General features: G+C 46.3%; 1 protein-coding gene across 1 annotated transcript in view; it reads right to left on the bottom strand.

The window, feature by feature from the left end:
• Positions 1 to 3,464: 3,464 nt before the first annotated feature.
• The window catches only part of GLUD1 (glutamate dehydrogenase 1), a 34,039-nt gene continuing 22,562 nt past the window's right edge, over positions 3,465 to 14,941 (bottom strand). The window contains exons 6-13 of the mRNA XM_072823887.1: positions 12,630 to 12,809; positions 11,370 to 11,507; positions 11,025 to 11,162; positions 10,574 to 10,654; positions 9,568 to 9,691; positions 8,681 to 8,772; positions 5,455 to 5,517; positions 3,465 to 4,875 (exon numbers count right to left, since the gene is read on the bottom strand). Of these exons, the coding sequence (XP_072679988.1) occupies positions 4,756 to 4,875; positions 5,455 to 5,517; positions 8,681 to 8,772; positions 9,568 to 9,691; positions 10,574 to 10,654; positions 11,025 to 11,162; positions 11,370 to 11,507; positions 12,630 to 12,809 (936 nt within the window). The 3' untranslated portion in view covers positions 3,465 to 4,755. The remainder of the gene's footprint in view (positions 4,876 to 5,454; positions 5,518 to 8,680; positions 8,773 to 9,567; positions 9,692 to 10,573; positions 10,655 to 11,024; positions 11,163 to 11,369; positions 11,508 to 12,629; positions 12,810 to 14,941) is intronic.

Consider the following 14,941-nt stretch of genomic DNA (forward strand, 5'->3'; position numbering starts at 1 on the left):
GCCGCACCCCCCCCCCAAGCCCCCGGACCTGTGCAGCGCTCTGTGCAAGCTTCCCCAGGACACTGTGCTTATGGCAGCACTGCCTCCACTCCGCTTACAGGACACCGCCCCAGAAACTTTGGCCAACAAGGCTCCCTGGACGGTTCCAGGAGTTCAACTCTGAGATAGTGGGTTTTTTTTTTTTTAATTCCTTCATTTATTTTTAATTGAGGTGAAATTTACATACCATACAATTAAGTGTTTTAAAGTGTCCAGTCCAGTTATGTTGGCAAATTGAATTTAAATTTAAAAAAGGTAAAAAAAAAAAAAAAAGCACAGTCCAGTGGCACATACTGTATTCACAGTGTTGTGCAACCATCACTCTTAGTTTTAAAACTTTGTTATCAGGATGCCTGGGTGGCTCAACAGTTGAGTGTCTGCCTTCGGCCCAGGGCGTGATCCTGGAGACCCAGGATCGAGTCCGTGTCGGGCTCCCTGCAGGGAGCCTGCTTCTCCCTCTGCCTGTGTCTCTGCCTCTCTCTTTGGGCCTCATGAATAAATAAATAAAATCTTAAAAAAAAAAAAAAAAAAACTTCGTTATCACCTCGGGGCGCCAGAGTGGCTCAGTGGGTTGAGCATCTGACTCATGGTGTTGGCGTGGGTGGTGATCTTGGGGTTTGTGGGACCGAGCCCCGTGTACCCCCGTGTACCGCTTTGTGCTCAGTGGGGAGTCTGCTTGGGATCCTCATCTCTCCTGCCCCTCCCCGCACTGGTGCATACACTCTAATAGATGGATACATCTTTAAAAAAACTAACCAAACCGAAAATTCCCTATTACACCGCCTCAGCAAAGACCCCACACTCGTAGCTAATCGCTCCCCAGCCCCCGGCAGCATGAATCGGCCTTTTGTATCTGTGGACACCTGTTCTGGGACAGCACATATGCTTTGTTACGAAGAGGTCTATCAATTGCTTTCCCCACATCGATTGAGATGATTAGGTGGTTTTTCTTTCCCTCTATCCTATCAGTGGAGTGTGCGACTGTTATCTTACGTGGTGCCACCCTTCCATTCCTGAGCTAAGTCCCACCTGGTCGTGATGTGTAACACCTGTCGTGAGCTGCTGGGTTCAGTTTGTCAGTGTTTTGCTGGGTATTCTTGTGTCCACAATTGTAAGGGATATTGGCATGGTTTTCCTTTTTTTGTGAGGTCTGTCTGGCTTTGGTATCAGAATGCTGGCCTCATAAAGTGTTTCATCTTCCGGAAGAGTTTGAAAAGGAGTCGTGGTGACTCTTCTTTAAACGTTTGTTATTGTTCATCAGACCTGTGTAACCTTGGGTTGGGCGATGGCATCTTAGCTCTAACACCTAAAGCACAGCAACCAAAGATAAATGGATTTGACTCCATCAAAAAAAAAAGCAACATATGTGTTAAAGGACACCATCAAAAAATTGAGAAGACACATCAACAGAATGAAAGAAAATATTTGCAAATCCTATCTGATAAGGGTCACACCCAGAATATAACAAAGAACTCTTAGAAGTCAACCACAAAAAGATAACCCAATTAAAAAAAACAAAACAAAACGGGAAAAGGATTTAAATAGAATGAAAATGAAACATTTGAGGTTGTTGCAAGTGGCTGCCCCTGCGGAGTGGAAGCCGGGGGAAGCCGGGCGTATAGATTTGGAGGTACAAGCTGCTGTTCACAGTAAGACTCGAAATTCTCAACAGGGAACCCCGCAGGGGACACTTGGCAACGTGAATACATTTTTGATCGGCATATCCAAGAGATGCCATCGGTTCTAATGGGTAGAGGCCAGGGATGCTGCTAAACATCCTACAAAGCAGATCCCACGACAAGGAACTATGTGGCCCCCACCACCAACAGTACAGAGGTTGAGATGGACTAAATCACTGTGTGAGCTTTGAAAATAAAGAAGCCAAAAAAAAAACAAAAAACAAAACAAAAAACCAAAGAAGCCAATAAAAGTTATTTGTGAAAAAGAAAATCATTAACAGGGATCCCTGGGTGGCGCAGCGGTTTGGCGCCTGCCTTTGGCCCAGGGCGCGATCCTGGAGACCCGGGATCGAATCCCACGTTGGGCTCCCGGTGCATGGAGCCTGCTTCTCCCTCTGCCTGTGTCTCTGCCTTTTTCTCTCTCTCCCTGTGTGACTATCATAAATAAATAAAAATTAAAAAAAAATCGTTAACAAATCAAAAAAAAATTTTTTTTCACGGGGTCCCTCTGCAAGGTCCGTAGCGGTATCCGCATGCGCTGTTTGAATGCGTAGCGTGGCTAAGAAAGTCTACGGGGGCCTTGGGGAATAGCGAATTTACTTAAAGCCAGGGAGTTAAGAGGCTAAGGTTTTCTTAAAAGAGTAAGTAAGGTTTTCTTAAAAGAGTAAGTCCCCAATCCTAGGGAGTTGCCAGAAGCAGTGCTTCTATTCCTGCCAGACAGGAAGCTTCTGCGTCTCACTTCCCTAACCCTCACCTATCGGGGTAATTAGACTACATTCCAGAGCAGGGATGCTCGAGGCAGCAGTAAAGACTCCAGAGCATTCTGCGCGTGTAACTGGGGCCACGTGCAGCTACCTCGGAAGCAATTCCCTTTAGAGCCTTCTACGCAAGTTCTCAGAAGAATGAGAAATAATAAGCTGGGCAATTTCAGTGAAGCGGAGAGACTAATTGACCACCATTTTCAGGTCCAAACCTCTAGAAACCAAGCAGACACCGGCAGTCTGCTGGCTTTCTGGAGCCAGCAGGCACCATCCTGGCTTCTGACATTAGCACCAGCAACACATGTCGCTGTGGATCTTCCCTCTAAGAAACCACTATAAATAGTCCTAAGGTCAGCCGAGGGCCACCAGGAAGACCCATCATCCCCCTTTCACGCGACCTGAACCCACTGCCCAGCCCTGGATTGTTCCCCTCCCCCTACTTCAGCCTCTGCCCAGAGTGCAAGTGGACAGACCAGCGGGGACGGCCTCCGTGTCCCTGGTGCCGGGGGTCTTGTTTACCTATTGCCTAACTCAGGCCTCAGTACTGCAGATGTTCTGGGCAGAACTGGGACAAAACAGAGTCCGGCTGAAAGCTGAGCCCCAGACTTGGCAGCCAGGTGACTGGTAGTCAGGTCTGGGATCTAGTTCTGCTGACAGCGGTCAGCAGTCCGTCTAAAGTGGTTACATGCTGTGGCTAAGTCATTAATTAAAAACCCTAATCAATGAAACGCTCCTCTACTTAAAAAGACTAAAAATTACTTGAGCGTGTCAGCTTTCAGTACTAAAACCTCTGCCAAGAGCCATCGATATTGTTCAACAGAATGAAACACAGAAGAATTCAAGAATAAAATCTGGACGGCTCGTAATACTGTGGGAAGAAATGTTACACAGGTAGTCGTTTCAAAAACTTTAGAGACCCGACTTAGTTTCATTATTTCCTAAAAGAGTTACTATCAAATATAAAAACACAGAAACACAGGAAGCATAAGCTTTGGAAAAGGTAGACTTTTAATAACTGCTTTTATCACCAGGTTAAGTCATGCAGTTACAAAGTAGTTAGAAATTTTGAAAGGATATTGTTTAAAAAAAAAAAAGCTCATTCTTACATAAATAATATCTAGTACTTCATTGGGACACTACTGTTTAAAAGGCCCTCGTGAAATAACTCCCAAACAAAACACTCAACCCAAGGATGTTTCCAGCCCAGTGGTAATGAAGCTGCGAGCAGAATTCAGGCCTCTCAGGGGACGCCGAGGCAGGCCGAGTCGGGGCCCCTGGCAGGGCTCGGAGCCGCCAGCTAGACTCCAGAGCGGGAGTCCAAGTGGTTTTTTCTGGGACGCTCTACCTGAATTATTGTTCAATTAGACAACACAGATCTTCAGAAGAGAACAATTAATTACCATGATAAGGAGGTTACTGCACTCTTTGGACTCTACGTCGTAACTGCGGTTAGTAAATTCTGACAGTCTTAACAAAAATAGCCTCCACCATTGGCAGGTGTGAAGATAACTTAACTCTCCATTGGACTTATTTTTTTGCTGGACAACAATACATGACTGATAAGCTATAAATGATACTGTTTTATATTATAAAAATACTAGCTTCTTTTCATTTATTATGTTTATAGGCATTCACTGCTCGAGTCAAGGTTAGGCTTGGTAAGTGATTAAAGGCAATTTTATTACAGCAGCATGTACTTATTTTATTCTAAGAGAATAAAATGCATAAAGAGAAACAGCTTTTATCTTTGTTGCAATCTGTAAAACTGAGTTATTTTGCTGATGTAAAATACCAGTAAGTCACTTGAGGACCATGCCACCCTCTGAAAATGCCCCACACCTGCTGCTCAGAGGCGTCAGAGCTACCGCAGGTCTCAGACTCGTCCAGAGCCGAGGCAGTGAGCCACTGGCTGCTGCTGGGCAACAGGTGCATTCCCGGCCCCAGGATCTGCCCTGGGGGTCCCACCTTCCCAGAGCAGCCGAGGAGCAAGGCAGCACAGCTGGAGGGAAGAGACCTTCCATTTAAAGGCAAAAATACCCAAATGGCTCTGTGGCACAGGTCGTTTCTAGTTCCATATTCGTCGGCCGGTACATGATCCCCTAACCTTAATTTCTTTTTCTCAAAGGGGCGGATTTGGACTGATGTGTTGAGCGTGATGTCCATTTATCTAGTAAGTCGAGAGAGCACGCGCGAGAGATTTCTGTGGCTACATGTAAACTTGTGAAGGGTCTGCAGACGAAGGGGGGAAGAGGGCGGTGAAGAGGTCAGCCAGGTGTCTATGTGAAGGTCACCCCAGCTTCATTGTAGACCTTGAAGACCTTCTCAATGGCATTGACGTAGGCGGCCGTTCTCAGATCCAAGCCCAGGTTGTACTTCATGGCCGTGCGCATGATTTGCTGGAAGGCAGGAGGAGACAGTGACACGGGCGTGAGCCGAGCAGCCCCACCCCGGGGAGGCCGCCCCTGCCTTGAGCTCGGTACGCTGCTAGAGGCAGCAAGCTCCCTGCTGGGCCCTGCGAGCATTCCACAGAGCTAAGGATGCTAGGACAGGGTGCCCATGCCTAGGCAGTCTTGTGAGGGTGCTTGGGCGTGCAGACTGTCTACTCTAAAAGGGTGAATTTAGGGTGTCAACTACTAGCTCATTAAAAAGACCGAACAACAAGCACCACCAATAACGTCTGCCTGCGCGATTTCAACTTAAAGCCACACAGAATCTGAACGAGAAATTAGGAAAACTGGACTCAAATTGTGTTTCAAGTCCTGAATTAAGGACCTAGTCACCCTTTGCCTACGCTCGTTCTCTGGCAAGGGAGCCTCCTGAAGCCTGCAGGGCGACCCAGACGGCCGGTGACGGGGCATGTGCTAACCGCCGAACCTCACAGTGGCCCAACCTGCAATTACCGGTTCACCCCGGGCCCGGCAGGGAAGTGTATGAAGCCCCTGGAGACCCTGCCCGTCAGGGGCACCGGCACCTACCCGGGCGGAGCGCTCCATGGTGTAAGCTAGGCCAGAGTGCACGATGTCCTTCTCAGAGGCGCCCTAGGGGAGGAGCAGACGGTTAACATGGCCACGCACACACGCTCACCTGGGAGCGCAAGGACTGAGGTCGGCACGCAGCCCTGCCCCGCGGCCCCTGGACGGCGGCTTCAGTGGTGGCGGTGTGGCCACCATTTACTCTTCATTCCACGTGACGCCAATAGTCACCAAGAGGATCCCGGGGGGACGCCGCACGCAGGACGGTGGGGTGTGGGCCCAGGGCAGAGGAGCCTGGCCTACTCTTCCCGGGCTCCGCACTCAGCAGTGCTACCCACGCTGTGCCCGTCACCCCACCCAGCGGGGCTGGCCGCGGTCAAAGGCGGCGGCTGCGAGAGCTGGGCTGTTCCAACCCAGGGTCCTCGACCACAGTAAGCTCGCCTGCCAACTACTCCTCCCATGATTCATTTGCTTCATCAGACTCCTCTAGGCAGTTGTTTCCAGCCCCACGTCAGCTATGAATCCTGCCACGCCGGCTGGAAACTCAAAACAGGGTCACCCACCAAAGGGGGTCCAAGCTGCCCTCCATTGCGAGCATTTGCGTCACGTTGGGAGGCGCGCGCCTGTCACCCCTGTATCAAGAGTGCCCGTGGCAGACTCTGTTCTGTCCTATCAAGTCACAGGAAACAAGGCGTTTCCCGGGTGGGGCATGGATTCCCACTCATGCACTCCTCATGGAACACTTGTGGGGCCCGGCCAGGGGCTCCTCTAGGCCTGGGGGCAGAGGGATTGTCCTGCCCTCAGGGACCAGTGTCCCGGTGGGGGAGACGGCCAACACCCATGCCTGATGGAGGTCATTAGACCCCGAAGTGATCCAGCGGCTGCGGCTTGGAGAAGAGGTGACGGAGTCGCAGAGGGCGAACGGAAGGAATGGCTGCGGAAGGAGAGGCCCGAGGCTGTGGGGTCTTAGGAGGCGAAAGAAAGGGATCCCGGAGGCGCCGTCGGCTGTGAGAACAGGTGCTGCGCCGGGAGAGGACAGGAGGGTGCCGGGGGTCCGGGTGGGGGTGTCAGCAGAGGGGAGCGGAGGGGAGGGACTGCACGCAGGTGCACGACTCTTAAGGGCGTTGCTATGAGGGAGACAAACAAGAACAAAGTCGGGAAGGGGAACCAGGATTGAGGCTGTTTTTTTTTTTTTTTCCTGGAGATCTTATTTGTTTGAGAGACAGCAAGGGAGCGTAAGTTGGGGGGAGCCCAGGGGGAGAAAGAGAAGCAGGCTCCCCGCTGAGCAGGGAGCCCAAGCAGGACTCGATCCCAGGACCCTGCCATCATGACCTGAGCTGAAGGCAGACGCCCAGCTGAGCCCCCAGGGCCTGCACTGTTTTTGAGGCCACACGGAGCACAGGACAGAAACGACTGCTGAGGTGGGACGGAAGGGACGGGGAGCCCTAGCCGCACACTTTGGGGACATGAAAACAGGCCACTGGGCTTAGATGGAGGCATCCAGAGCCGCTCTGGGACACGAGACGGTGCAGGCGCCGGGAGCCGGGGTGGAGGTTTCTCTGCCCAGAGCTCCCGAGGCAGGTACTCGGGGGTGGCAGAGAGAAAGTGAAACAGGGAGAAGCGAGAGCTGGCCCGGCCGCGGACCTGAGATTCGGGTTGGGGCTGGGCAGTCAGCAGGGCCTCCTGCCCGTTGTAGGGGACAGGCGCATGGGGGCACGCTTGGGGTCGTCAGGGTTCAGGTGTTAGCGGGGGGCATGTGGAGGCACAACAGGGCAAGGGAGGGGCTAATGATGGAGCCCATGGTTTACGTTAGACAAGGAGGGGACCGGGGACACACGGGGGTGTCGGGGGGGTCATTGACGCAGGTCCTGGCAGGGCCACGGCAAGCCTGGGGAGCACGGAGCTAGACGGGGAGCTAGGGGAAGGCGCTGGAAAGAGCCTGTGCTGTACACCCACACGCTAGGCCCCCTTCCAGCCGGCAAGTCAGGGGTGAGGACAGCCCCAAAGCCCGACCTCTGAGGCACGTAGAGCATCTGGAAACAGGGAGGTCCACACACAAGGCCAACGCTGGTTACAGAGGGTAGAGTAAGTTGGCCTCTTCCTGGGCTCCCGCCGGGGGCTTGGCCGGGGGCGGGGTGGGGCAGGCCGGCGCAGGGGGCCCCAGAAGGCCGGCTCACCAGGGCAGCGGCTAGCACCCAAGGATGCCCTGGCCCCAACGCTGTGCTGCCTACGGCATTGCCCATGACTGACGTTTCACACGGAGTCAGGTTGATTATACTTGAGCCATTTCCCTGCAGGTGTATGTAGACTCTGAAATCAAACCTGATTTAAAAACCTGACAGTGAACACGTCCCCATGACGGCACCACGCGCGGAGCCATCCGGTCCTTCAGAAGGAGGTCCCAGAGGGGACGTTAGGGCAGCATCCACGGGCAGGACTGAGAGCCCGTCACATCCCCCAAGAGCTGCGCCGGTCCGTCCCGTCAGCAATAAAGGTCCAGTCTCACCACAGACACGGTGAGTAGAACATCCATTTATGGTTTTTGCTACTTTAATACATTAAAGAAACCTTAATCTGTATTTAAGGTCTCTGCCATTTACGAGGAAGACGATCTCTGTGACATAGGGGCACTATTACTGTCCCGTCAGCTAACTCACTCCGATACCTTTTCTACCTGCTTCCTTTCATTCCTGTTCATGTCCACAAAGCAATTTCAATTCTTCATATAGTTCAATTTAATGTTTTCTTTGTTTCTGTAAAGCTTTTCTTTTTTTTTTTTTAAGTTTATTTATTTTTTATTTTTAAGGGATCCCTTTTGCCAACATGGAGCTCCAACTCACGACTCAGGGATCAAGAGTCGCCTGTTCTTCCAACTGAGCCAGCCAGGCTCTCCTAATATTTACTTTTCAATTCTTTCCATTTCTCTGAAGCTTAAGAGTTAGGATACACAGTAATTCTTCACAATTAGGTTAGAATCACCTGTTGAGCCATCTGTATTGCAGAAGTACCAAGAGCAGAAGAGCGATTATTTTAAACTAAAATCCTACTCCGTTTAGAATAATGAGAAAGGCATGTGCAGAGCACACACGGGTCCCATCATCACCGCCAGCTGCTGACCCCCTGTGACCCTCATCCACCTGCCGGGGGCTAAGGACCAGGCGCATGTGCGTGTGTGTGTGGGGCGGGGGGGGGGGGGGGGGGGGGGGGCAGCCCGCCACAGCGCACTCACCGATATCCTGTCTTGGAATTCTGCTGTGGGCACAACGGGAATAGTTCCACCATGCTTTCCAAATTTCCTTTCCAAGCTCTCTTGAACAGACACTGCAGAAAGCCGAGAGGTGAAGTTAAAATACTGCTAGTAGAAAAAAAAAAAATGAAGTAGAACCAAAAGTAGTCTCCAACTATATCCACGACCCAGAAACCACCACAGAGTTTAGAAGCCTTCAACACTAATGCCGTGAACAGGTTAATCATTTAGAACTCTGCCAAATTCCTATATAAATGTGAATTTAGGTCAGTGCTCTGTTTCCATAACACCCATTACCAGGGTTTTTCCTTGGCTCTGTGAAAAAGAAAATGCTGAGGGAAAAAGAAACGGAAATGGATGGAACACTTCACCCAGATTCTCAGAGTGGGCTCAGTGAAGCTCGGCTGGAGGTCTGGCCTTACTTCAGCGGGACGAGATTGGCCCATTAACTCTGGAGCCTACTCTAGGCAAAGAAAAGCCACATTCTCATCAGGAGACTCCAAAAATTCTTGAACACTAGAAAGGCCTCCACTAAGAGCAACCAGAGATCGGAATGGAGGAGTACCAGTGAGCGCCTGGCTTAAAAGGATACTCTGTTTACTAATTTATAGATTATGTTCAGAGAACATTACAGCACAGAACCAACATCTGAATGCAAATACATTTGAAAGAGTTAGTAAGTTAAATATCCATGAAAAAACTCAATATACTTTTGGTCCTCAGGCTCATAAGACAGAATAATATAATTTTCTGTTCTGAGAGTAAATTCTCTGGGATTAAAAAAGGAAACTAGTCCTTTCGAAGTGTAAGCTTCTTCCAGACTTTTAGCTGGCCCCCCAGATTTTTTGGACAAGGTCATCGGAACTCACTGAGCAAGTGGTAGTTAGAATCCCTTTCATATTTGAAGGTCAAACGGCCATAGCTGACGTGATTCAGATTCTTCAGCCACTCAAAGTAAGACACTGTCACTCCTCCAGCATTCAAGTAGAGGTCCTAGGCACAAAAATGTGACAGGGAAGACACCAAAGAAATGAGAAAATCATGGTTTTAATAAATGCTTTCAATGAACATCAGAGCTCCATTTTTATATCAAGGCAAATAGATTATACTTTAAACTCCCCAAATAGATCTTAGATTGCATCAGGGATTTCACACTTAAAAATTTAACAAATGTCTTTTCCAATCCACTTGAGTTTTTTTCCATTTTGAAAAAAAAAATAATAACTTTTTTTTATTAACTAACAAGTATTTGATCAATTTTGGTTAGAGCTTCTCTACCAAAAAAATCTTGAGACAAAATTGCTTGCCCACTAACCACAGAACTGGATTGTCCACAGCGCCCCTTACGAGAAGATCAGCATTCTTTTTCCTACTATCTAGGGGCAGTCTGTTTCAGTTGAAATGAATCTCTTAAATGTTTTCAACAAAAGTTCTAAATGCATCACAAATCCACACTAACTTCCACTTGCAAATAATCCTTGGTATAGAACCCATGCTTGCCCACTGATAACCCAGGCACACATTCTTCATAGGAGTAAAGAGGCAAGGGACATTTGAAATGCATAAGGTTAGAAATTACACAGAGGCTTCCGAGTTTAACTGGAACTCATATTTCCAGCACAATATACATTTATAAAATTGGATTATTAAGCAGGCTAAATACATAATCAAAAAAGAGCTTAAAGTTGGAAAATAATGTTCAGGTCAAGGTGAAAATTGTCAGGTTTTTTACACTAACCATGCTTCTACTGTATTTTCTTAAAAGCAAATAAAGGTGAAGTATTTACTACAGTTTGGGAAATTAATGATTATCTCTTTCTCTCTCATTCCTTATAGAAGAGGATTCCAAGTACATATAAAACACAGATGACTTACTGGAATCACCATGATGTTCCTCTCCAGGAAGATCTTATCGGCCTCTGGGGTTGTTGGTCCATTGGCACCCTCAGCAATGATCTGCAAGAGAGTCAGGACATACAGAAATGCCAGCAGTGCCATCGAAACCCTACACCAGGTGCAAGGGGCAATGGGGAGAAGAAGTCCAGTTTAAATTAAGTTAGTAAGAAGTCTTTTGTTCTATAAATAAAGTATATAAAACCCTTCTATTTCCCTAACCACTTTTTGGAAGTTTGGTTTAAGAGGAAACCCGCGGTGATGGATGGCTGCACTGCTTTGTGTATACACAAAAAGCCACTAAATTTTACGCTTGGGTGAACTGTATGGTATTTGAATTATAGCTCAACAAAGCAGTTAAAAAAAGAGAAAAACCAATTGAGAGCTTTTCTATGACCCTCACGGTCATTCCACACTGGTACCAAGCTCTCACCTTGGCTTTGACTCTGGGTGCATTGGACTTGGTCAGCTGCTTCTCGCTGGCAGCGGGGATCAGGATGTCACAATCAGCTTCCAAGATGCTCCCTTCATAGGGCTTTGCCTTGGGGAAGCCCAGGATTGATCCATGTTGCTGAGAATTGATTGAGAAGTCAGAATTAATGGCTGCACTGCAGTTTCAGTGTTTACAATTAGTGCCCATGATAGGAAGACTCATCTATTAAGAGCAAATCTTTGGGTTGCATTTTAAAAAATTAACAAGGGAAATAGATATTAGTAACACTTATTTCAACTTTACAATATTCGGGGTAGTCACAGTTCAGACTTTAGATTAACATACCAATTTGAAGTCTTCCAGTTCCTTTGGGTCAATACCATCTGGATTCCATATGCTCCCATCAGATTCACCAACACCAACACATTTAGCACCAAAACGATGTAAGTATCTCATAGAGTGCAGGCCCACGTTACCAAATCCCTAGAGAGAACAATTACACAGTGTAGAAGGAAGAGTCATATTCTGACCAAGACACATTCTATCAGTTTAGAAGTCATTCTCAAGATCCTTTTGTCACAAGAAACAATGTACTGAATGGCTTCTCTTCAGCAATAAATGTCCCATGTGGAATCCCATCTTCTATTATCTGTGATAGTGAGTCCTAAAGAAGTTTAGGTTGGTTGGCTTATAAAAGAGCCAGTCATGCCACCCATGTCCTCAGTCCCTTGGACCAGATGCCTTATGTCACACCCTGGGAGGAATAGGAGTTCTATTCTATTTTAAAGTACCATTCAGTTCCTCTGTGTCATTTTCTTTTGCATGCATTTTTTAAAAAATATGAGGGAGCTAGAACATCTTTATATGTCTACTCCTGTGAGAATTAGAATTATCTGTTCATTTCACTAACCTGTTTTTCCCTGGAGTTATTTGCTCTTTTTCTTCTCAGTTTTTACATGCTGTTTATGTTATGAGTGTTGAAACTTTGCAGTAGAATAAGTTGGAAACTTTAAGTTTGTCTTTTTACATTGTTTATACTGATTTTTCTTAGGTAAAAGATCTTTTTGAATTTTGATATAGTCAAATTCATGAATCTTTTCTCTTTCTGGTATATGTCTTTAGATATTACTGGAATATTGTCCATTTCAAATGGTTTCATATAGGTTTTCAAATTTAATAGCATGGAATGGTACAAAGTAGTCTTTATACATTTTTCTACATTTCCTTTGGAAAAAACAAAGTACCATTCAACTTAATTTATATTCTACTCTGTAAAATAACCAAATACCAAAGAAATTCTTCCTGAAAGTTGAAATCTGGATCATTGTGCAAACGTTTCCCCTTCTGAAAACAACTTCAATTTAAATACTGACCAAAAGAAGTTGGTGATAGTTTCATACGTATCTGTGAGGTACTGAAAGTGGTTCTAGTCACATGAATCTAGTCATCAAGATTTAGAAATTAAAGCATGTATTACTCCGGAAACATCCATCCTAATAGTTACAGAGATTCAAAAGAATGACATTTAAAAATTGCAAATCTAAAAACACTGAAAAACTTACTCTATGTATATCAGTTATTCTTCAAGAGAGCAAACATTTTTACCTGAACAACAAACGTTTTATCTCCAAACCCTGGTGTCATTCCTAAAATACTCATGTAAGATGCTTCATTGATGAAATTTTCAATCCCATGGAAGACTCCCCGGCCAGTTGCAGAGATCCGCCCGTGGATCCCACCTTGACTGATGGGCTTACCCGTAACACAGGCATGGGCATTAATATCCTGCAAGAAAAAGTCAAAACTTTACATTTTTGTCTATTTTGCTTATGAGGACTATATACACCTTCACCAATAGGGATATGCCTCACTTTTTTAGATTTCTGTTCCTAGAAAAAAATATAATAAAATAGATCATATTTTCATGGGGTGCCTGGGTGGTTCAGTGGGTTAAATTCAAGTCTGCCTTCAGCTCAGGTCATGATCCCAGGGTCCTGGGATCAAGCCCTGTGTGGGCTCCCTGCTCAGTGGGAGTTTGCTTCTCCCTCTCCCCGCTAGTGCGCTCTCTCTCAAAAACAAAACAAAAAACAAAAAAATCATTATCTTCCAACAGGAGAAATAGTTTTTAGGAACTTAACATTATTAAGTACAAATAACAGTGTCACAAAAGTAGAGATAGTTCTGTTTACAACTATTATTCCTTCAAAAGTACTTACGGCCTATTAAGTTGGATATACATCCTACATGTGTCTTAAAACCTACCATAAACTTGAACATGTCATCAAAACAGAGCCTAAGTAGGAAGAGGTATCATGGTAGTTCTGGTTAGATGAGAAGACTCCACATTGTAAAGATACTCTCCCACCAAACTAATCTAGAAATTCAATAAAATGCTACTTTATTTTTTAAAGATTTTATTTATTTATGCATGATAAAGAGAGAGCGAGAGAGAGACAGGCGCAGAGACCCAAGCAGAGGAAAAAGCAGGCTCCATGCCGGGAGCCCGACGTGGGACTTGATCCCGGGACTCCAAGACCGCGCCCTGGGCCAAAGGCAGGTGCTAAACCACTGAACCACCCAGGGATCCCCTAAATGCTACTTTAAAAGATAATATTCAAAGTTCAACTAAAGGAATAGATTAACAAAAGTATTCAAGAAATTTGAAAAAAAAAAAAAAAAAAAAAAAGACAAAATAATTAAAGGGTTTGTAGGGCAATCTGGAATGCCTACCAAAATAAAAATACCTAGTAATCCAAAGATTCTACTTCTAGGAACTTAAATTTTTTGTGTATTTGGTATGGTATCATTTGAGTTAGGAAAATACAAAGGTACATGTGGGTGAGACAGAGAGGCTCCTGTGCAAGTGTGAGTGGAGGACCCCTGGAAGCAAACGCCAGCTCCGGGGGCAGGGTCGGGGAGTAACAGTCTTTACCATCTGTCCTCCTGTTCTCTGTGAAGTGACCATGTATTCTTGCTCAGAAACTGTCATTAGAAGAAAGAAAGGGCTTGGGAGAACTTCCCTTCCAGGTATATCCATAAATGTAGCCACCAGAACAATGTAGAATAATAGACTGGTCAGTGGGGCAGGAAAAATAGATGGCCCTATTATACACAGGACATCAACATAAAAAGAAGGAAGCATTTTACATTTGTGGATAAATTATGGACTATTTAATAAACTTGTGGGGCAATCTGCTACCCACTAAGGAAGACGCAATGCCTTACTTCACACTCTCCCTACCCCCGAATAGATGTAGCTGGGTGAGTTAACAAGTAACCTGGTCTTTATCTGTAGTGTTTAACTATTTTTTTTTAAGGTTTTTTTTTTTTTGTGTGTGTGTGTGTGTGTTTAACTGTTTTTACAGAGACAACTTAGAATTGTATTAGCTGTAAATCGCCAACAAAAAAAAGAATAAAAGTTAAAAAAAGAAGGCAGTCCAGTAAAGTGATTTACAGAAATTAGTCAATTTTCCCACAGTTCCCTTCATGAATAATTAACACTTGTGTGAACGCAGAATTGCAAACCTAGAGCCAAATGCTTTTACACAGTGCAAATGTGAATGCCGGAGCCGCTAGCAACCCCGTCTGAGGTCAGGCCCGGTGCCAGCTGCCCGGCGCCCAGCACACCGGATTGTCCCAGAAGCCCAGGGACCACACGCCCTCACTCCGCGGCCTGCACTTCTGGGCAGATTACACAAAAGCTGAGGCAGGTTTAGGTTTACATCTGAAATGAGTAAGAAAAACAGTAGCTTCCTGACCTTAGGCCCTAATTTTGGATTTCCTATCACTTTAAGAAGGGAAGCCCTTTGCCAGGTTTAGCTGGCAGTGCCTCACAAAACTTTCTTTTGTGGTCACCCCTGGCAGTAAGCTATGAATAATGAATGTGGTGTCTACTACTTGGCACTAAGCAGTCTAGT

This window comes from Canis lupus, chromosome 4 (genome assembly GCF_048164855.1).
Source record: "Canis lupus baileyi chromosome 4, mCanLup2.hap1, whole genome shotgun sequence".
Taxonomy (NCBI): domain Eukaryota; kingdom Metazoa; phylum Chordata; class Mammalia; order Carnivora; family Canidae; genus Canis; species Canis lupus.